General features: G+C 53.4%; 2 protein-coding genes across 3 annotated transcripts; one reads left to right on the plus strand and one right to left on the minus strand.

The window, feature by feature from the left end:
* Positions 1 to 4036: 4036 nt before the first annotated feature.
* Positions 4037 to 11809, minus strand: BCL7C (BAF chromatin remodeling complex subunit BCL7C). Its single transcript, XM_033218161.1, has 6 exons — positions 11343 to 11809; positions 10702 to 10780; positions 10328 to 10436; positions 10074 to 10235; positions 5103 to 5188; positions 4037 to 4232 (listed from the first exon to the last, which is right to left on the minus strand). Exons 1-6 carry the CDS (start codon positions 11432 to 11434, stop codon positions 4107 to 4109), a joined length of 654 nt encoding a protein of 217 aa, XP_033074052.1. The 5' UTR covers positions 11435 to 11809; the 3' UTR covers positions 4037 to 4106.
* A 1535-nt stretch (positions 11810 to 13344) lies between these two features.
* CTF1 (cardiotrophin 1) lies at positions 13345 to 21934 on the plus strand. Of its 2 annotated transcripts, none has more exons than XM_033218162.1 (3): positions 13345 to 13445; positions 17497 to 17615; positions 20455 to 21934. In XM_033218162.1, the coding sequence occupies exons 1-3, from the start codon at positions 13397 to 13399 to the stop codon at positions 20914 to 20916; spliced, it is 630 nt and encodes a 209-aa protein (XP_033074053.1). In that variant the 5' UTR covers positions 13345 to 13396; the 3' UTR covers positions 20917 to 21934. The 2 variants fall into 2 exon arrangements, with proteins under 2 accessions (XP_033074053.1, XP_033074054.1); XM_033218163.1 differs by lacking the exon at positions 13345 to 13445 and adding an exon at positions 14085 to 14160.
* The last annotated feature ends 330 nt before the right edge of the window (positions 21935 to 22264 follow it).

Consider the following 22264-nt stretch of genomic DNA (forward strand, 5'->3'; position numbering starts at 1 on the left):
GCCTCGGCTTCCCAAAGTGCTGGGATTACAAGCATGAGCCACCACGCCAAGCCCAAACTGGCTTTTAAACCAGGTCAAAGAATGGGTCACCGAGAGGGTGGGGGCATGCCTGGGCTCAGGACAGTTTCCTAGACCCCGTGACCAGGAGAGGGACAAGAATAGGGGAGACTCAAATGTTAGCTTCTCAAGGCTGCTCAGAAATGGACACCCCATCCGGGACCAGGCTTCTGTCCCCAGCCTCAGGGGCAGGAGAGTCTCTGGTATCCTCATCTGTAAAATGGGGCAATAGGACAAAACCTGCCATTTGTTGAGCACTTATTACGTCCCAGGCCAAGGGCTCTCTCTCCATGTGTGGCCTAATTAACTCTCAGAATACTCTCACCAGGCTGATGTCACTGTTATCTGCCTTTTTTTTTTTTTTTTTTTGAGACGGAGTGTCCCTCTGTTGCCCAGGCTGGAGTGCAATGGCACGATCTTGGCTCACTGCAACCTCCTCCTCCCGGGTTCAAGAGATTCTCCTGCCTAAGTCTCCTGAGTAGCTGAGATTACAGGCGCCCACAAACACGCCCAAGTAATTTTTCTATTTTTAGTGGTGACGGGGTTTCACCATGTTGATTAGGCCGGTTTTGAACTCCTGACCTCAGTAATCCAACCACCTCGGCCTTCCAAAGTGCTGGGATTACAGGTGTGAGCCACCGTGCCCGGCTTTTTATCTCCATTTTATAGATGAGAAAACAGTGGCACAGAAAGGTTCAGTCACTTGCTCAAGGTCATACAACAAATGAATGCAGATGCTGAGATTCAAACCCGGAACCTGAATTTTGAGCTTTAACACTGTACCACTAACCCACACAAGGGACTTTCCTATCTACAGAACATTCTCCTCCCTTGGGAGTGGTTGAGGGGAGTCATGAGGTGGCCACACACGCAGCAAACAGCCGACATTACCATGAAGAATGGCCCTCCAAAGAAGTCCACATCCGAATCCCCAGAATCTGTGCATGTGTTGCTTTATACGGCACATGGGCTTTTGTAGGTGTGATGAAACTAAGGATCTTGAGATAGGAAGAGTGTTCTAGATTATTCAAGTGGGTCCAGTGTCCTCACAGGATCCTTGGAGGAGGGAGGCAGGAGAGTTAGAGAAGATGTGACGATAGAGAGAGATTGGAAGATGCTACACTGATTTGAGATGAGGGAGGGGCCACAAGCCAAGGAATGCAGGTGGCCTCCAGAAGCCAGAAAAGCAAAGAAAGAGATCCTCCTCTGGAGGGAACTACTGCTGAAACCTTGACTTTAACCCAGTGAGACTAACTTTGGACTTCTCCAGAACTATAAGAGAGTCAATGTCTGTGCCTTTTTTTTCTTTTTTTTTTGAGATGGAGTCTTGCTCCATCACCCAGGCTGGAGTGCAGTGGCGCAATCTCGGCTCACTGCAACCTCCCGAATTCAAGCAATTCTCCTGTCTCAGCTTTCCGAGTAACAGGGATTACAGGTGCCCGCCACCACGCCCAGCTAATTTTTGTATTTTTAGTAGAGATGGGTTTCACCTTGTTGGTCAGGCTGGTCTCAAACTCTTGACCTCAGGTGATCCACCCACCTCGGCCTCCCAAGGTGCTGGGATTATAGGCATGAGCCACCATGCCTGGCTAATGTCTGTGGCTTTAAGCCCCTATATGTGTGGCAATTTGTTAACAGCAGCGATAAGAAACAGTTACACTACATTGCAGCAAGCCTGGCTTCCTTGGACAGTGCTGGCTCCACCATCACCACTGCAGCTGCTGTGGGAAGCATCCTTACATTTCCTTTGTTTAGACAGGGTCTTGCTTTGTTGCCCAGAGTGGAGCGCAGTGGTGCAATCATCATTCACTGCAGCCTTGACTTCCAGGGCTCACGCAATCTTCCCACCTCAGCCTCCCGAGAAGCTTGGACTACAGGCGCACACCAGTATGCCTGGCTAATTTTTTCATTTTTTTGTCTCGCTATGTTGCTCAAGCTGGTCTCAAACTCCTGGCCTCAAGCAGTCCTCCCACCTGTGCCTCCCAAAGGCCTGGGATTACAGGTGTGAGCCACCACACCTAGCCTACAGTTTTTAAAGCCTCTTTATTTATTTATTTATTTTTTGAGACGGAGTCTCGCTCTGTCGCCCAGGCTGGAGTGCAGTGGCCAGATCTCAGCTCACTGCAAGCTCCGCCTCCCAGGTTCCCGCCATTCTCCTGCCTCAGCCTCCCAAGTAGCTGGGACTACAGGCGCCCGCCAACGCGCCCGGCTAGTTTTTTGTATTTTTTTAGTAGAGACGGGGTTTCACCGTATTAGCCAGGATGGTCTCGATCTCCTGACCTCGTGCTCCGCCCGTCTCGGCCTCCCAAAGTGCTGGGATTACAGGCTTGAGCCACCGCGCCCGGCCAAAGCCTCTTTAAAGTTTCAGTTTGGTCCTCTCTGAACCTCAGTATCTTTCTTCGTTAAAAATAAAAATAGGGCCAGTATACATGACCCTACAGGCACAGAGTGAGAGGGCCTTATATTACTTGAAGGTTCCCACAAACTCTTGGGGCAGATGAGGCCTAGTTATTGTTCCTATTGCTCAGATGAACAAACTAATGCTGAGAGTAGAAACAGCCTGCCTAGAGCCACTCAGGGAGTAACAGAGCCAGGACTTGAACCAGGGCTTCTGACTTGAGTTCTAGCACAGGGGTTCATGTCTCAGAGCCCAGCTCACATGCCACCTCCTCAGAGAAGCCTGCCTGGAAAACCCCAGGCCATTCATGTATTCATGAAGCAGCTGCTGGGACTGCGCTGTTCCCAGTGTTGTGTGGGGGCCCCCTCAGGAGCCCACAGCCTCGTAGACAAGACGCACACACAAACCACGGGTCCCAGAACAGCCTGATAAATGCTGAAACAAGGAGAACAAAGCCCAAGAGGTTGCTAAAGCTCAAAAAAGGGGAAACTCACTGAGCCTGGAGTCAGGGAAGGCTTGTCAGAGATGGTGATTGAGATGGGGATAAGTTAGACCCAACCAGAAGTGTGGACAGGCATCCCGGGTGGAGGAGTGGCTTCCTCAGGGCAGGGAATGGGTTGGTCATCCCAGGCCCCCAAGTCCCTCTGGTCCTCTGTGTTATTATGTATGAAATGTGAATAGGCTGGGCGCAATGGCTTGCACCTGTAATCCAAACACTTTAGGAGGCCAAGGCAGGAGGAACACTTGAGCCCAGGAGTTTAAGACCAGCCTGGGCAATGTAGCGAGATCCCATGTCTACAAAAAATAAAATCAGCGGGCTGGGCGTGGTGGCTCATGCCTGTAATCACAGCACTTCGGAAGGCCAAGGCAGGCAAATCACCTGTGGTCAGGAGTTTGAGACCAGCCTGGCCTACATGGCAAAACCCAGTCTCTACTAAAAATACAAAAATTAGCTGGGCGTGGTGGCAGGTGCCTCTAATCACAGCTACTCAGGAGGCTGAGGCAGGAGACTTGCTTGAACCCAGGAGGCAGAGTTTGCAGTGAGCTGAGATTATGCCATTGCACTCCAGCCTAGGCAACAAGAGCAAAACTCTCTAAAGAAAAATAGTGATAATTAAATAAATAAATAAAATTAGCTGGGTGTGGTGGCATGCACCTGTGGTCCCGGCTACTTGGGAGGCTGAGGTGGGACGTCAAGGCTGCAGTGAGCCATGATTGCACTACTGCACTCCTGCCTGGGCAACAGAGCAAGTCTGTGTCTCAAAAAAAAAAAAAAAAAAAAAGAATCATGGCCTAGCTACCCAGAGTTTTGATAACTGTTAGGCCCAGGTGAGGGCTGAGCAAGAAGAGAGGTCCTGGGCCTCCTCTCAGAGGAAGAGGTGAAGGTTGGGAGATAGGGCAGACCCGGGAAGTACTGGGAGGCAAGGTCCTGGCTCAAGCCCCCAGCACAACTGCCTTGCGGTGTGACTACAGGAAGGTCCTCTCAGAGCCTCAGTGACCCCATCTGAGCAATGGAGCATGAGACAAAACTGTCTCCAAAGACCCTCCCCAGCCCTGACGGGGAAATGACATGACACAAAATTACAAAAGGGTCTTTATTTGTAAAAAGCCAAAGGGGCCCCTGGGGCAACAGGACAGGCAGGCCGGCTTCTCAGGGGTCGGGGGCATTTGGGCAGATGCGCTTGAGTGGGGGGGCGCCCTCCGAGTCCTCTGTGTCACCCTGGGCTGCCTCAGGGACAGGTGGCACTGGCTCAAAGACGGGGTAAGCTTCGGGGGCCTGGAGAGGAAGGGTGGACAGGCGTGAGCTCCACCGAACCCAGGCGTCCAGCCTCCGAGCCTCTACCTTCTCCAAAGCCTCTACTCCCCTCCCCTCCTGGGCCCAGGAGGCAAGCCCAGGGCCAGATGCCCAGGATGCAGAGGAAGCAGGCACCAAAAACAACAACGACAGTGACACTGTGTGGAGGAACGAACCTGATACTTGATATTTCTGAAAATGCATCGAGGTAGCTTCGTGAGAAACGTCAGAGGTTTATGAGGGATTTTCTTACGCTAATTTTACAGTTAAGATTTTTTTGATATTTTTTGAAAATGCATGGAGGAGCACGATGATTTTGTCAGGCTTTATTTATTTATTTATTTTTGAGAAGGAGTCTCACTGTCACCCAGGCTGGAGTGCAGTGGCGCGATCTCGGCTCACTGCAGCCTCCACCTCCCGGGTTCAAGCAATTCTCCTGCCTCAGCCTCCCGAGTAGCTGGGACTACAGGCACGTGCCACCACGCCCGGCTAATTTTTTGTGTTTTTAGTAGAGACGGGGTTTCACCGTGTTAGCCAGGATGGTCTCGATCTCCTGACCTCATGATCCACCCGCCTCGGCCTCCCAAAGTGCTGGGATTACAGGCATGAGCCACCATGCCCGGCTTTGTCAGGCTTTTAATGGTCTCAAATCAGCCCTGATCCAGCCCTTAGCACTTTGTCTCTGAAACACCCTTTCTTTTTCAGTCCCAAGAACCCAGCCCCTAAGCCTTCAGCTCGGTCCCAGGTCTGCCTCTCCTCCAGGGCCTCAGGATGCAGGCTCCAAGCCTTCGGCTGCCTCAGATCCCCCATTCCCTCCAAGAACCAGGAGTCTAGCCTTCTGGCCTCTCTCACCTCAGCTTCCAGCAGTTCTGGAACAGGTTCCTCCTTGGTCAGCATTGGGGGTTCGTCGGTGCTGCCAGCAGTTATGCCCCCGGGATCTGGAACGTCAAGGTAACAAACATCCCTGAACAGCCACTCTGTGCCAGCAGCACAGACAGTGGGGGAAACAGATGGTCACAGGCCCCAGTCACAGAAGGCAGAGGGCCACGGGAGCAGAAAGGACAGAGCAGGAACCTGGCTGTGCCCCAGGAAGCAGAGGAGGGAACACTGACGTGGGAGCTCGAGGGTGAGTGGGGCTTGATGCGGTGGACAGACAGGAAAGTACGACATGTGAGGCAGAGGGAATGTGTGCTAAGTTGCCACAGATTCTGGGCTTGGACTGCCTCGGTTCAAATCCTGACCTTGGGCCAGCTACTTAATTTCCACGGGCCTCAGTTTCCCCATCTGTAAAATGGGGATAATGATAGTAATTACCTCATGTGGCTGTTGTGAGGGTCAGATGAGTGGATGCAGGTAAAGCACTCTGGTTGGCACACAGTAAGTGCTCAATAAATGCTTGCTACCGTTTTTATATTAGCAAAGGTATATAAGGGCTTGGCACTATCTAGACCCAGACCCAGCCCACGGTCCCACATCAGGATGTTCCTTTTGTTTGTTTGTTTGTTTGTTTTTGTTTTTGAGATGGAGTCTCACTGTGTTACCCAGGCTGGAGTGCAGTGGCGCAATCTCGGCTCACTGCAGCCTCCGCCTCCTAGGTTCAAGCAGGACAAGCAATTCTCCTGCCTCAGCCTCCCTAATAGATGGGATTACAGGTGTGTGCCACCATGTCTGGCTAATTTTTTGTATTTTTAGTACAGACAGGGTTTCACATTCTGGGAGGCTGAGGGAGGAGGATCACTTGAGCCCAGGAGTTTGAGACCAGCCTGGGCAACATAGTAAGACTCTATCTCTATAAAAAATAACAACACTAATTAGCTGAGCATGGTGATGCATGCCTGTAGTCCCAGCTACTCAGGAGGCTGACTGAGCCCAGGAATCCAAGGCTGCAGTGAGCCATGATCACGCCACTGCCTTCCAGCCTGAGTGACAGAGTGAGACCTTGTCTCCAAAACAAAAAAGCAAAGCTTAAAAAATATTAAGGAAAAAGTTGTTCTGGCAGCTGTGTCGGAGTGACTAGAAGAGACCAGCTGGAACCAAAAACGGGTGAGAGATGGGAAGGCCAGGGACAGGGCAGGGCCTGGGAGGAAGAGGTGCCAACCAGACGGGTTTGACTGCATGGAAGAAAGCAGAGCTGGCTGGGCACAGTGGCTCAAACCTGTAATGTCAGCATTTTGGGAGGCCAAGGCAGGTAGATCACGAGGTCAGGAGTTCAAGACCAGCCTGTCCAACATGGTGAAACCCCATCTCTACTAAAAATACAAAAATTAGCCAGGTGTGGTGATGTCCACCTGTAATCCCAGCTACTCAGGAGGCTGAGGCAGGAGAATTGCTTGAACTTGGGAGGCGGAGGTTGCAGTGAGTGAGATCGTGCCACTGCACTCCAGCCTGGGCGACAGAGTGAGACTCTGTCTCAAAGGGGGAAAAGAAAAAATGCAGAGCTGAGGAGGACCCAGGCCCAAGATGCTGGCTCACTGGCTGAGTTACTTCGCTGGGTCTCGGTTTCCTCATCTATAAATAGGGATCATAACAAGATCATCACCCTTATAAGGTTGTAGTGAAAATTAGATGCGAAAAAAACACATAAAGTGTTGGCTGGGCACGGTGGCTCACACCTGTAATCCTAGCACTTTGGGAGGCAGAGGCGGGTGGATTACCTGAGGTCAGAAGTTCGAGACTAGCCAGGCCAACATGGTGAAACTCCATCTTTACTAAAAATACAAAAATTAGGCCAGGCATGGTGGCTCACGCCTGTAATCCCAGCACTTTGGAAGGCTGAGGCAGGCAGATCACCTGAAGTCAGGAGTTCAAGACCAGCCTGGCCAACATGGAAAAACCCCATCTCTACTAAAAATACAAAATTAGCGGGGCATGGTGGCACATGCCTGTAATCTCAGCTACTCGGGAGGCTGAGGCAGGAGAATCGCTTGAACCCGGGAGGTAGAGGTTGTGGTGAGCTGAGATTGTGCCATTGCACTCCAGCCTGGGCAACAAGAATGAAACTCCATCTCAAAAACAAACAAAAACAGGCCGGGCGCGGTGGCTCAAGCCTGTAATCCCAGCACTTTGGGAGGCCGAGACGGGCGGATCACAAGGTCAGGAGATCGAGACCATCCTGGCTAACACGGTGAAACCCCATCTCTACTAAAAAAAATACAAAAAACTAGATGGGCAAGGTGGTGGGCGCCTGTAGTCCCAGCTACTCGGGAGGCTGAGGCAGGAGAATGGCGTGAACCCGGGAGGCGGAGCTTGCAGTGAGCTGAGATCCGGCCATTGCACTCCAGTCTGGGTGACAGAGCGAGACTCCGTCTCAAAACAAAAACAAAAACAAAAACAAAAACAAAAAAAACAAAAAAAATTAGCTGGGTGTGGGGGCATGCCTGTAATCCCAGCTACTTGGGAGGCTGAGGCAGAAGAATCGCTTGAACCTGGGAGGCAGAGGTTGCAGTGAGCCGATATCACACCACTGCAGTCCAGCCTGGGCAACAGAGCAAGACTCCATCTCAACAACAACAACAAAAAAAGGCTGGGCATGGTGGCTCATGCCTGTAGTCCCAGCACTTTGGGAGGCCGAGGTGGGCAGACCACCTGAGGTCAGGAGTTCGAGGCTGGCAAAACATGGCGAAACCCCATCTCTACTAAAAATACAAAAATTAGGCCAGCATGGTGGCTCACGCCTGTAATCCCAGCACTTTGGAAGGCTGAGGCAGGCAGATCACCTGAAGTCAGGAGTTCAAGACCAGCCTGGCCAACATGGAAAAACCCCATCTCTACTAAAAATACAAAATTAGCGGGGCATGGTGGCACATGCCTGTAATCTCAGCTACTCGGGAGGCTGAGGCAGGAGAATCGCTTGAACCCGGAGGTAGAGGTTGTGGTGAGCTGAGATTGTGCCATTGCACTCCAGCCTGGCAACAAGAATGAAACTCCATCTCAAAAACAAACAAAAACAGGCCGGGCGCGGTGGCTCAAGCCTGTAATCCCAGCACTTGGGAGGCCGAGACGGGCGGATCACAAGGTCAGGAGATCGAGACCATCCTGGCTAACACGGTGAAACCCCATCTCTACTAAAAAAAATACAAAAAACTAGATGGGCAAGGTGGTGGGCGCCTGTAGTCCCCAGCTACTCGGGAGGCTGAGGCAGGAGAATGGCGTGAACCCGGGAGGCGGAGCTTGCAGTGAGCTGAGATCCGGCCATTGCACTCCAGTCTGGGTGACAGAGCGAGACTCCGTCTCAAAACAAAAACAAAAAAAAACAAAAACAAAAAAAACAAAAAAAATTAGCTGGGTGTGGGGGCATGCCTGTAATCCCAGCTACTTGGGAGGCTGAGGCAGAAGAATCGCTTGAACCTGGGAGGCAGAGGTTGCAGTGAGCCGATATCACACCACTGCAGTCCAGCCTGGGCAACAGAGCAAGACTCCATCTCAACAACAACAACAAAAAAAGGCTGGGCATGGTGGCTCATGCCTGTAGTCCCAGCACTTTGGGAGGCCGAGGTGGGCAGACCACCTGAGGTCAGGAGTTCGAGGCTGGCAAAACATGGCGAAACCCCATCTCTACTAAAAATACAAAACTAGCCGAGCATGGTGGTTCATGCCTATATTCCCAGCTACCCAGGAGGCTGAGGCAGGAGAACTGCCTGAACCTGGGAGGTGAAGGTTGCAGTGAGCCAAGATTGTGCCATTGCACTCTAGCCTGGGCAAGAGTGAAACTCTCTCAAAGGAAAAAAAGAAAAGAAAAGAAAAGAAAAAAACCCAATCATGTAAAGTGTTTACCAGGGCGCCTGGCACACAGTAAGAGCTCAATAAATACTGTTGTTATTCCTATTATTATTAATCACCCCTATGACTATCACTATTATTTATTCACTCAACAGATATTTACTGAGCACCTACTATGTGTCCCATATTATTCTGAGAATACAGTAGTGAACAAGATCACATAGGGCCAAGCACAGTGACTCATGCCTATAATCCCAGCACCTTGGGAGGCTGAGACAGGAGGATCATTTCAGGCCAGGAGTTCGAAACCAGCCTTCGCAACATAGCGAGACCCTATCTTTACAAAAAATTTAAGAGTTAGCTGGGTGTGGTGGCACACACCTGTAGTCCCCAGCTACTTGGGAGACTGGGGCCAGAGGATCCCTTGAGCCCAGGAGTTTGAGGCTGCAGTGAGCTATGATTGCACCAGTGCACTCTAGCCTGGGTGACAGAGAACTTGTCTCTAAAAAAAGAAAGGTGGGGGGGGCCGGGTATGGTTGTGATGGCTCACACCTGTAATCCCAGCACTTTGGGAGGCTGAAGATGGAGGATCGCTTGAGTCAGTGAGTTTGAGACCAGCCTGGGCAACATGGTGAAACCTTGCCTCTACAAAAAATACAAATGGCATATGCCTGTGGTCCCAGCTACTTGGGAGGCTGAGGCGGGAGGATCGCTTGAGCCCAGGAAGTTCAAGGCTGCAGTGAGCTATGATCACACCACTGCACCACTCCAGCCTAGGTGACACAGTGAGACCCTGTCTCAAAAAAAAGAAAAAAAAAGGATTAATATGGGCCCAACATTCAGGAAACTGACATGAGAGTGAGGAGAAAGATAAACTAGTAAAAAATTAATTTACATGAAAGTCTCAGACAGTGATATGTCATCTATAGATCCTAAGAGACCAGAGGAATGAGACAGCAGCTACAGGGAGATTCTGCAGGAGTCGGAAGGCACCTTGAGGAAGGTGCACAAGATGGGGAGCAGGTATAGGTATAAGCTGGTAGGTTAGACTCTGGAGAAGACAGGACTTAGAGGAGAGGGCTCCTGGGAGGTACCTGGTCCTACCTCTCTCTTGGCCCAGCCGTGGGGGCTGAGCCTCCTCAGGGACCCCTTCTTGGGGTCCAGCAGGTGACACGGGGCGGCTGGGCTGGGGGGTGCCCCCAGGACTGGGCTCTGTGCCCTTTTGCAGGGAACCTTCCGAATGGAAACTCTGGTTGCTGTTCTCATCTGTGGGAGCAAGAGCCGAGATGGTTGGCCTGAGATCCCTAATACACTCCTTCAGTCCCCACAGCCCACCGCATTCCAGGATCCCTACCTACCATTGAGATCCAGCAGGATGAGAGGGCCACCCCCTCGGGGACTGGCGCCCCTGCCCCGACGTTCCCGGCCACGGGATCTCTCTGCCCCGCCACCTGCCCGCCTTCGCTCCTGGGGGTTAGAGGATTAGGGTCAGAGCTCTTGGAAAGCCCCACCATACACCTAAGGAAACTGAGGCACTGAGAAGCAAAAGGGCTCAAACTTAGGGTGTGGAACAGAAAAGAGGGAAAAAGGAGAGGAGCTGCTAATGATGGTTCCCATCTGCCTGTTCTGGTGCATCTGAGGTCTCTGGGAGCTGGAGGTAGAGGTCAGGGTGGGGAGGAGCTTGCCTGAGGTTGCACAGATGCAGGGCCTTGTGGGAATGGGGGTTGCTCACCTCCTCCTGGGGGTCCACCACTGGCACCCACTTGAAGATACGAAGGGAAGTGTCGCCCACAGTCACCCATCGCTTCTCCCTGTGGGAGGGTGGGGGACTGGGTCAGAGAGGCCTGAGGGGAGACCCACCCCCCTAGGAGCTGGACACATCTGGGGGTACCTGCAGAGGTTGGGGAGGCACAGGAGGGTAGCAACAGTTTTGCTAATGGGGCATAGTTACATGGAGAAAGAGAGCCCTGCAAACCTCAGGGCACAGGCGGTGGGTGCCTCTAGAGAGAGGATATGATTTGGGGCCCTGGCTCTGCGGACCCCTGGGGCACACATGGGGGGGCGTGGCTATGGGCCTGACCCGGGATCAGAGACCTGCAGATCTCGGGGCGCACTTGCAGGAGGGGTGTCAAAGCTTTAGGGGGCGGGGCACAAACGGGGGCTCCCGCTCTGGGAGGGCACGACTGGGGACCACGCTTTGTAGACCCTCAGGAGTAGCCAGAGGAACGGGGACAGAGCCCTGTGGATCCAGGGCAAAGCTAGTGGGCGGGGATACAGCGAACACCGGGGCCCAGAGCTGGCGAGGGCAGCTTAGACGCCTTAGGTGGTGGTGGTCCCGCCGTGTCCCGTCCCTGGCCCCCGGGCAGCGCTCACCATCTCCGGACCTTCTCGATGGTCGCCATCACCTTCTTGATGTCATCCTTGGCCCGGCTCCGGGTCTCGGCCCGTACGGTCCGGCCGGCCATGCTGGCGGGGCTGGGGCCGGAGCCGAGCCCGCGGCGGGGCCGCCTCCCGTCCGGCGGGCTCAGGCTCGGCGCCAGGCCCGGGCGCCGCGCTCTCGGCCTGCCGTCCCCCCGGGAGTTGGCCGCGCCCTCTCTCGTCCCCAACGCCTCCGCGAGTCCCCGCCCCGTTTCCTGCCGCCGCGCCCCGCCCCAGCCCGTCCCCGGAGCGGCCGGGTGGCGCGGGCGGCCAGAGCCCAGGCCTGGAAGCCCGGCCGGCCCCGCCCCGACCCGGGCCCGCCCCCTCGGAGCGCCTGGACGCGCAGCGCCCCCTGCCCGCCGTCGAGAACGGGAGTTGGGTACTGCTCCGCGGCCGGACGCGCGAGGCAGGGCCGAGGTCGTGCGTTCAGACCACGTGGGCGCGGGGTGCTCGAGAGGGTCTGTGTCCTGGGGTGCGTGCGCCGCGGTGGGTGTCCGCGAAACGCTGTGTGTGGAGTGCGTGCGTGTGTCCGTCCTCGCCAGGCTCTCGGTCTACACCGCCCAACAATCATTCATCCATTCATTCAACCGTCCTGTTAACTGAGCGCCAATTACGCGCCAGGCGCTGCGAATACGAGTGGGTCTCTACCCACCAGAATGGCTAAAGTGAAAAAGACCACACCATGTGGAGGCGAGAAAGTAGAGCGACTGAACCTCTCTTGTATTTCTGGGGGAGTGTAAATTGGTAGAGACATTTTGGAAAACTGGCAGTTTTCTAGTGAAGCCGAACATATGCTACCTCTGTGATCCAGCAATTCCACTCCTAGGCTGTCAACACCCAACAGAAACGTGTAGGTGTGAGCACCAAGAGGGTGCATGGGAATGTTCAGAGCCCTTTCATAACAGCCCCAAACTGGAAATAACCCATCAACAGAATGGAAAATAAATGATGCCCTACTCATTACCATGCACATAGACACAGCAACGGGAGTGACATGCCCGGCCACACCCAGCAACATAGACAAGTCGCATGACGAAATCTTGAGTGAGAGAAGCCAAATACAACAGTACATACTAGATGGTTCCAGGTGTATTCCGTCCAGAACCAGACAAAACTAATTTAAAGTGCACCAAAGTCAAGATAGTGGTCGCCCTTAGGATTGGGAGGGGATGAGGGGAGAGCTTCTGGGAGCTGATCCAGTTCTGTTGTGTGATCCGGTGCTGGTTCCCTGGGCATATGTACTCTGTGAAAATCCATCACATGACTTAAATAAAATGTGCATTACTTAAAGAAAGTGAGTATGTCTTGGTCGACTTTATTTGAGGCTGGCTTGTCAGCAGATAAGACCATGTCAAAATTTGTGCTGCTGTGTGTGTGTGTGTGTGTGTTTCAAGATGTGCCTGTTGTGTCTGTGAGTTTGGGCGTGACCATGTCCCGCGGTTAAGGGTATAAGGGGTTAGGAGCATGGTTAGGATAGCATTTTTTGAGCCAAGCTGCTTAGGTAAAATCCCAGCTGCGCCACACCCAACTGTGTTACCCTGGACAAGTCACTTCTCTCTATTCCGCATCTATAACATAGGAGTTAGTTAATGTGTGTATAGCTCTTAGAACAGTTCCCAGCACATGGTAAATGCCCAGTAAATATTTACGGTTAATGCACATGTGATTGTGGGCCCTACTAATCGTCTGGCTCAATTCCATCTGCTGTGCCCTCTCCAGTTAAACTCTTTCTTCCTTTATTCCAGGATTGTCTGCTCACGGCAACACACACACCCACTCACACGCACACACGTGCGCACACACACACAGGCACGCGCACATGCATGCACACGCGCACACCTGCACCCTCACACCACACACATCCACTCGCACACACGCACGCTCATACGCCCACACATCCGCACGCATGCACGCACGCAGACACACGCACGCAGACACACGCACGCACATGCACACACACAGGCCTCCTCCCAGTCTTCACTCATAAACCGCGTTAGCTGCTGTTGTCTATGGGCTTCCCCGACAGACCGCGAGCCCCTCGGGGGGGCCAGAAACCAAGTATGGATCATCCTTATGTGCCTTCCTTTCAGTCTACACCAGGTTAATGGGGTTGATGCGTGGGTGTGACTTCCTGTCCAGGTCTCTGAAGCTTGTTCTTCTGGGGGGCGTGTGTCTGTGATTCTGTTACTAGGCCTGCTAAGGGGAGGACAGCAGTATATCTGTCTCCCTTCTGGTGGTTGTGACAATGAGATTGGAAGCCATCTAAGATATGCCACGAGATGTATGTCTGGACAAGCATGTCCCGAGCCTGACGGCCCCCACCGTGGCCTCTCTCGCAGGCCGCGCCCCGGACTAGAGAGAGGGCCTGCACATTCCTGTCCTGCCAGTCCGGCTGTTCCCTCTCCTGTCTCCTCACCTTTCCCTCCAAAGCAGCCCCTGCCTCAAGTCCAAGCCTGAGCCCACGGCAGGACACTGGGCTGCCTTCCAGGCGCTGACACCCCCAGCCCTGAGGACCTGTCCACCCGGCGGACAACTTGCCTCCCAGCTCGGGCCCCTTCCCCTACTAGGCCCCACGGGCGAGGAACTGAGCTCAGGGCCAAGGAATCCTGTCTGAAAAGGGGGGGTAGGGTGAAATGTTTGGGGTCTGGGCTCTGATTGGCTGCGCCCGGGCCACGCCCCCAGCCCTTTCCCCTTTCTCCCCCTTCCAAAGGGGGGCGTGGAGGGAGCCGGGATCAGCCAGGGGCCAGCATGAGCCGGAGGGAGGGAAGTCTGGGTAAGGGGCTGAGGGACCGGACGCCGGGTCGCTGAGGGCCGCAGGAGTCAGAGGGGTTGGGAGCTGGGGGTCTGGGTCTCCGCCACCCCCAGGGCCGGGAGGGGAGCGGCCTTGGCGGGGAAGAGCAGGGCTCCGGTGTCAGGTAACGAGCGAGCGGGTGAGTTGTGAGAAACGACAGGCGCTAGGGTTTAGAGGAGGCCTGGGGCTGAGGTTTCAGGGACTTGGGCTCAGGACTTAGATCAACGGTTCGAGTACACTCTTGGGGAGGACTGGGGTCGGGGCTGGGGCAGGAACCCTGCGTCCACTGAGTCTCGGGAAAGAATCAGAGCTGGGGGACTGGAGGAAGGGGTAGAGTAAGGAAAGGCAGTCTTGGAGTCACAGGAAGTAGTAAGTGACAACAGGAGACGAAAGTCTGGGCTGCTGAGGATCGCGACTGGTGCTGGGAAACTCTGGCGCGGGGTGGGGGCGGGGCGGGGCACCGGGTCACTACATTCCCCAGAGCGCATCTGGAGCGCGCTGTGCATTTCGGGAAATGGAGTCCCTCCCGGGGCGCCAGACACTGGCTCTTGCGGACCTTGATTCGCTGACTAGCCAGGCCAGCGCCTCGCACGGAAGGGGCATCAGGGTGAGAAATGGAAATGGACGTCAGTCTCCCTATCTGTAAAACAGGCCTTCAAGGCACCTTCCGATGTGAAGTTCTGTGCTTCGATAATGTCGAAGTCCACTAGCAGTCACTGAGTTAGAAATATGTAAGCCCTGTCCTCAGAGGGCTCTCAGGCTAAGGCAGATATACACAGAAAAAAGCCATTAAAAGAGCTACCCTGGAACTCATGCAAATGGCCTTAAGTCAAAGGAAGGAGTTCGTTTACAAAGGCGGAGTGATTCTGGAGGCTACACTGCGGAGGCAGTACAGTCATGCACTGCATAACAACATTTGGTCAACAGGTGGACCGCACAGACAATGGAGGTCCCATAAGATTATATGCACTTTTAGCCTGGGCAACATGGTGAAACCCTGTCTCTACAAAAAATACAAAAATTAACTGGGCGTGGTGGCACATGCCTATAGTCCCAGCTACACAGGAGACTGAGGAGGGGGATCGCTTGAGCCCAGGAGGTCGAGGCTGCAGTGAGCCAAGATTGCACCACTGCACCCCATCCTGGGTGAAAGAGCGAGACTCCGTCTCTGTGTGTGTGTGTGTGTATATATATATATATATTTATGTATGTATATATATAATTTTCTATATATAATATATAATTATATATATTTATATGTGTGTGTGTGTGTGTGTATGTATGTATTTGTTCGTTTGTTTTGAGATGAAGTCTAGCTCTGTTGCCCAGGCTGGAGTGCAGTGGCGCACCCTCAGCTCACTACAACCTCCACCTCCCGGGTTCAAGCACTTCTCCTGCCTCAGCCTCCTGAGTACCTGGAATTACAGGTGCATGCCACCATGTCTAGCTAATTTTTTTTTTTTTGAAATGGAGTCTTGCTCTGTCCAGGCTGGAGTGCAGTGGCCTCGGCTCACTGCAACCTCTGCCTCCTGGGTTCAAGCGAGTCTCCTGCCTCAGCCTCTGAAGTAGCTGGGACTACAGGCACGTGCCACCAAGTCCAGCTAATTTTGTTGTCGTTGTTGTTGTTGTTGTTGTTGTTGTTTTTGAGGCGGAGTCTCGCTCTGTCGCCCGGACTGGAGTGCAGTGGCCAGATCTCAGCTCACTGCAAGCTTCGCCTCCCGGGTTTACGCCATTCTCCTGCCTCAGCCTCCCGAGTAGCTGGGACTACAGGCGCCCGCCACCTCGCCCGGCTAGTTTTTGTATTTTTAGTAGAGACGGGGTTTCACCGTGTTAGCCAGGATGGACACGATCTCCTGACCTCGTGATCCGCCCGTCTCGGCCTCCCAAAGTGCTGGGATTACAGGCTTGAGCCACCGCGCCCGGCCTTTTTTTTGTATCTTTAGTAGAGATGGGGTTTCACCATGTTGGCCAGGTTGGTCTTGATCTCTTGACCTCGTGATCCGCCTGCCTCAGCCTCCCAAAGTGCTGGGATTACAGGCGTGAACCACTGCACCCAGCCATTTTTTTTCTTTTTTCTTCTTTTTTTGAGACGAAGTCTCAGTCTGTCACCCAGGCTGGAGTGCAGTGACCCGATCTCAGCTCACTGCAACCTCCGCCTCCTAGGTCCAAGCAATTCTCATGCCTCAGCCTCCCCGGTAGCTGGGATTACAGGCACCCGCCACCATGCCTGACTAATTTTTGTATTTTTAGTAGAGACAAGGTTTCACTACATGGTCTCAAACTCCTGACTTCGAGTGATCTGCCCACCTCATCCTCCCAAAGTGCTGGGATTACAGGTGTGAGCCACTGAGCCCAATGCCTGGCTAATTTTTGTATTTTAGTAGAAACAGGGTTTCACCATGTTGGCCAGGCTCGTCTCGAACTCCTGACCTCAAGTGATCTGCCCACCTTGGCCTCCCAAAGTGCTGGGATTACAAGCGTGAATCACCCCGCCCAACCGATATATATTATATATAATAAAATACATACATATGTATTTATTTTAACTGTAGCTTTTCTATGTATTTATTTATTTATTTATTTACAGATAGAGTCTTACTTTGTTGCCCAGGCTGGAGTGCAGTGGCACACTCACAGTTCACTGCAGCCTCAACCTCCCGGGGTTCAAGTGATCCTCTCATCTCAGCCTATCAAGTAGCTGGGACTACCCGCATGTGCCACTATGCCTGGCTTATTTTTGTATTTTTTGTAAAGATGGAGTTTCACCATATCGCCCAGGCTGGTCCCAAACTCCTGGGCTCAAACAATCCGCCTGCCTTGACCTCCCAAAGTGCTGAGATTACAGACATCAGCAATCTCATCTGGCCCTTTTCTATGTTAAAATACACAAATACCACTGTGTTCCAGTTGCCTGCTGTACCGTAACATGCTGTCCAGGTCTGCAGCCTAGAAGCAATCGACTAACACCACATAGCCTGGGCGTGTAGCAGGCTGTACCACCTAGGTTTGTGTAAACACACTCTATGATGTTTGCACCACGATGAAATCGCCTAAGGATGCATTTCTCAGAATGTATCCCCATTGTTAAGCAAGGCATGACTGTCTTTGAATTTGGCTTTAATAGGATTTCAACAGTGATTTGGGGACAGGCAATACATTTCAGGTAGACCACTTGCTTGACAAAGATCTGGTGCCTCATTTTCCCTCAGTTGGAATGGGACAGACCCTGATGGGGTCAGGAATGAAGAGCCAGCCTGGGAGAGGTGATCAATGAGCAGGAGTTTGGGCCATCCTCATTCCTTCCCCCTTTCCCACCAGAAGACCCCCAGGCTGATTCCTCAGTCTCACTTCTTCCCCACTTGGAGGCCAAGATCCGTCAGACACACAGCCTTGCGCACCTCCTCACCAAATACGCTGAGCAGCTGCTCCAGGAATATGTGAGTGGCAATGGGGGTCGGGGTGCCGGGGGCCGGGGGAATGGGAGCAGACATCACAGAGGTCCTTGATCACCCATTCTCTCAACCTCATTTTCCAGCTGTGGAAATCAGGGCTTCTGAGAGGGACAGCAACTTGCCCCTGGCCACACAGCAAATTGGAAGAGGACCCTGTCTGTGACCCAGATGCCACTCTGTCCTCTCCAGCTTGGAGGCACCCTCCTCAGTGCTTTGTTTTTGAGACGAGGCCTCACTCTGTTGCCCAGGCTGGAGTGCAGTGGTGCCATTATGGCTCACTGTAGCCTCAACCTCCTGGGCTCAAGCAATCCCCACCATGCCTGGGTAACTTTTGCATTATTTTGTAGAGGCAGGGTCTTGCTATATTGCCCAGGCTGGTCTTGAACTCCTGGGCTCAAGTGACCTTGGTGCTTTAAGTCAGAGGTAGCCAGGTAGCCTGGGGCAGTGAGGAGAACTCTGATCTGTATCTTAGAAAACCGAGGTTCTAGGCTCTGTGTGACCTTGACACCTTCCCTCCAGGGCCTTGGACTCTCCCCAACAGTAAAAGGAGGCAGCTAAACAAGATTAACTGTGAACTCTCCCATCTGGGATATTCAGGGAAGCCAAGAAGAGGTTCCAATCTGGAGCAACAATTATCCCAAGAGGGCACTTTTACAGAAGACAGGGATCTGCTGACATCTTTAGTTGGACAGAGGACCCTGCCCAAGGAAAGAAGATAATTCCCTGAATTACCCTCGTGTAGTGAAGGGAGGGTATAGCTTTGAATCAGACTGTAGGTCTGCCAACTTGTTAACTGTGAGCTTGGGCATAACAATAACATTAAAAATAATAATGTAGGCCGGGCGTGGTGGCTCAAGCCTGTAATCCCAGCACTTTGGGAGGCTGAGACTGGCGGATCACGAGGTCAGGAGATCGAAACCATCCTGGCTAACACGGTGAAACCCCGTCTCTACTAAAAATACAAAAAATTAGCAGGGCAAGGTGGCGGGCGCCTGTAGTCCCAGCTACATGGGAGGCTGAGGCAGGAGAATGGCGTGAACCCAGGAGGCGGAGCTTGCAGTGAGCTGAGATCGCGCCACTGCACTCCAGCCTGGGGGCAGAGCGAGACTCTGTCTCAAAAAACAAAACAAAATAATAATAATAATAATAATAATAATAATAATAATGTAACAACTATGACAGCGGATAGTGGGAGGATAGTGGCATAATAGAACTAGCTTTGGGCTGGGTGCATTGGCTCATGCCTGTAATCCCAGTGCTTTAGGAGGCTGAGGCAGGAGGATTGCTTGAGCTCAGGAGTTTGAGACCAGCCTGGGTAACACAGTGAGCCCTCATCTCTTAAAAAAAAAAAAAAAAAAGACAGACAGAAAAGAAAAGAAAAAGAAAAAAATAGCCAGGCATGGTGGTGCATGCCTGTGGTTCCATCTACTCAGGAGGCTGAGTGGGGAGGATTGCTTGAGCCCTGGAGGCTGTGTGATCAAACCATCGCTCTCCACCCTTGACGACAGTGTGAGACCCCATCTATTTAAAACAAACAAAACTAACTTTGTACTGCTATGAACTTTGGTTCAAATTCCAGCTCTGCCACTTCCTAGGGTAAGTCACTGTAGTCACTGTATGTCCAGCCCGACTTTTCTTTTCTTTTCTTTTTTTGAAACGGAGTTTCGCTCTTGTGGCCCAGGTTGGAGTGCAATGGTGATATCTCGGTTCACTGCAACCTCCTCCCCCCAGGTTCAAGGGATTCTTCTGCCTCAGCCTCCCGAGTAGCTGGGATTAGTCACCCACCACCACATCTGGCTAATTTTTGTATTTTTAGAGATGGGGTGTCACCATGTTGGCCAGGTGGGTCTTGAACTCCTGACTTCGGGTGATCTGCCCGCGTCGGCCTCCCAAAGTGCCTGGATCACAGGCGTGAGTCACCATGCCCAGCCCCACCTTTATCTTTCATTTGTTCATTCATATGATGTTGATTCATTGAACCCCTGCTCAATGCAGGTACAGAGGTTGAGGAGGATAGGGAAGGGAATGAAGCCCCCTTGGCTCCTGGACTATCTTATATGATTTCCATGAAGACAGGACAGGAAGCTCCCTCATTCATTGTACAGATGAGAAGACTGAGGCTCAGAGAAGGGAAGTGGTTTTGCCCCAAACTGCACAGCTAGTAAGTGGTGAAGATTGGATTGGACCTCTGGTCTGTAAGGTAACTTTAACAAAAGAGCTGATATTTTTATTGAACTCTTCCTGAGGCCAGGCCCTGTCTTGAAGACTTGACATGGTCATAACTGCCTTATGACGTTGCTGCTGTTATTAGGTCCTGTTTATTTATTTATTGAGACAGGGTCTGACTCTCACCCAGGCTGGAGGGCGGTGGTGCCATCATAGCTCACTGAAGCCTTGACCTCCTGGGCTCAAGCAATCCTCCCACCTCAGCCTCAGCCTCTGGAATAGCTGGGACTACAGACATGTGCCACCACACCCGCTATTTCTGTTTTATTTTATTTATTTATTTATTTAGAGCTGGGGTCTTGCTATTTTGCCTAGGCTGCTCTCGAACCCCTGGGCTCAAGTGATTCTCCCACCTTGGCCTCCCAAAGAGCTGACCTAAACTGGCTCAGCCTGGGTCCAGTTTAGGGAGGAAGAAACAGGTATTGGTGTCAAGCGCATGCCACTTTGTTTTGCCTTAAACAGAGCAGCTCTGTTAGGAGGAATTATCATCTGCATGATGAGGAAACTAAGGCCCCCAGAGAGCGGGTTGGAGAACCCAGTTAACAGCCCCCAGCCCGTGCTCCGGGGGCCCGCTGACCCGCCGGCCGTGTCTCCGCAGGTGCAGCTCCAGGGAGACCCCTTCGGGCTGCCCAGCTTCTCGCCGCCGCGGCTGCCGGTGGCCGGCCTGAGCGCCCCGGCTCCGAGCCACGCCGGGCTGCCGGTGCACGAGCGGCTGCGGCTGGACGCGGCGGCGCTGGCCGCGCTGCCCCCGCTGCTGGAAGTAGTGCGCCGCCGCCAGGCCGAGTTGAACCCGCGCGCGCCGCGCCTGCTGCGCCGCCTAGAGGACGCGGCGCGCCAGGCCCGGGCCCTGGGCGCCGCCGTGGAGGCCTTGCTGGCCGCGTTGGGCGCAGCCAATCGCGGGCCCCGGGCCGAGCCCCCCGCCGCCACCGCCTCTGCCGCCTCCGCCGCCGGGGTCTTCCCCGCCAAAGTGCTGGGACTCCGCGTGTGCGGCCTCTACCGCGAGTGGCTGAGCCGCACCGAGGGCGACCTGGGCCAGCTGCTGCCCGGGGGCCCGGCCTGAGCGCGGCGGGGCAGCTCGCGCAGCCTCCCTCCTCTGGGCTCCGTTTCTCTCTCTGCTTATTTGTCTTTCTCTGCCGCTTTCGGTGTCTGTCTGCTCTTAACTGTCTCGGTTGCCTTGGCCTTCTTTGCTTTTTTGGGGGGAGAAGGGAGGGGACGGGCAGAGGGTCTCAGTCTCTCGCCCAGGCTGAGTGCAGTGGCACGATCCCAGCACTGTTCTCCTGGGCTCAAGCCATCCTCTCGCCTCAGCCTCCCCAGCAGCTGGTACTACATACAGGCACACGCCACCACAGCCGGCTCATTTTTTATTTTATTTTTTGTAGAAACGAGGTTTTGCCATGTTGCCCAGGCTGGTCTTGAACCCCTGGGCTCAAGCGATCCTCCCGCTTCAGCCTCCCTAAGTGCTTGGATTGCAGGCATGAGCCACTGTCCCGGCCTCTCTTTGCTTTGCCTGTTCCCTTCTCTTAACTCTTGGGCCCTCCTCGTCTGCATGGTAACTCCGTCTGGGTCTACCGTTTTCTTGCTCTCCCTCCTTCCTTGGGCCTGCCTCAGTTCCCTTTGGCCGTCCCCTTTACCCAGCTCTTGGGAGGTCTCTGTTTTTCTCCATCCCCACTTCCTGCCTCCCCGTGGCCCCCTGTGAGCTCATGTGTACATCTCAGCCTCAACTCAAGGAGGTGACACCTTGTCTCCCTGTCCCTGTCTGGCTGTCTCTCTGTGCTTTCCTGGCCAGGGGCGTGCCTGCTTGTCCTGTTGGGGGAAGGCTACTCCGCATCTCAGCCACCTTCCTCAGGCTCACTCCACCCACATCCCCAGTCTCCCACACCCCATCCCTTCAGGCCTCAGCCTTGTCCCTTTGATGTCTTCCTTTCCTTCAGCCCCTCTGCCCTGTCCCTGCACACCTCCACTGCCTCCTACCAGATGTGGGGAGACAAAACAAGCAACACCTTAAGAGGGTTTTATTTCTGAAAATAAATTAATTTTTGTAAATAAAATGTTTAAAAATAAAAATGAAACTAAAGTTACCTGTATATATAGTTGTTGAAAATGGGGAGATAGCTTTAGGGAGAAAAGGACCATTGGGGTGCAGCCTGGTCACCCAGACATGCCCAAGAAGCACAGCAGTATAAATAGGAGGCTGACAGCCCCCGGCCAGTGGTGCCCTCTGCCAGCCCAGAACAGGAAGTGGATGTGTCCTAACAGGAAACAGATGTGATGCAGTCCTTAGTTCTTCAAGAATTGGGCTTCCATGGATCAGGAAGTGAAGCCACTGAGGACGAGAAGTGGAAGAGTAGCCCCAGACAGACAGGCCAACGAGGGGAGCCAATGAGCTTCAGCAGGAAGAAGGAAGCCTG

This window comes from Trachypithecus francoisi, unplaced genomic scaffold (assembly GCF_009764315.1).
Source record: "Trachypithecus francoisi isolate TF-2019V2 unplaced genomic scaffold, Tfra_2.0 Lachesis_group10, whole genome shotgun sequence".
NCBI classification, from domain to species: Eukaryota; Metazoa; Chordata; class Mammalia; order Primates; family Cercopithecidae; genus Trachypithecus; species Trachypithecus francoisi.

What these genes read in the sequence shown, in the direction of transcription:
- BCL7C (XM_033218161.1), bottom strand. Translation starts at nt 11,434, where the DNA reads ATGGCCGGCCGGACCGTACGGGCCGAGACCCGGAGCCGGGCCAAGGAT. An exon ending in ATCGAGAAGGTCCGGAGATG is followed by an intron (nt 10,781 to 11,342) that starts GTGAGCGCTGCC and finishes ACCCTCCCACAG; the next exon opens with GGAGAAGCGATGGGTGACTG. An exon ending in CATCCTGCTGGATCTCAATG is followed by an intron (nt 10,236 to 10,327) that starts GTAGGTAGGGAT and finishes TTGCTCCCACAG; the next exon opens with ATGAGAACAGCAACCAGAGT.
- CTF1 (XM_033218162.1), top strand. Translation starts at nt 13,397, where the DNA reads ATGGGCTTCCCCGACAGACCGCGAGCCCCTCGGGGGGGCCAGAAACCA. An exon ending in TCGGGGGGGCCAGAAACCAA is followed by an intron (nt 13,446 to 17,496) that starts GTATGGATCATC and finishes CTTTCCCACCAG; the next exon opens with AAGACCCCCAGGCTGATTCC. An exon ending in AGCAGCTGCTCCAGGAATAT is followed by an intron (nt 17,616 to 20,454) that starts GTGAGTGGCAAT and finishes GTGTCTCCGCAG; the next exon opens with GTGCAGCTCCAGGGAGACCC.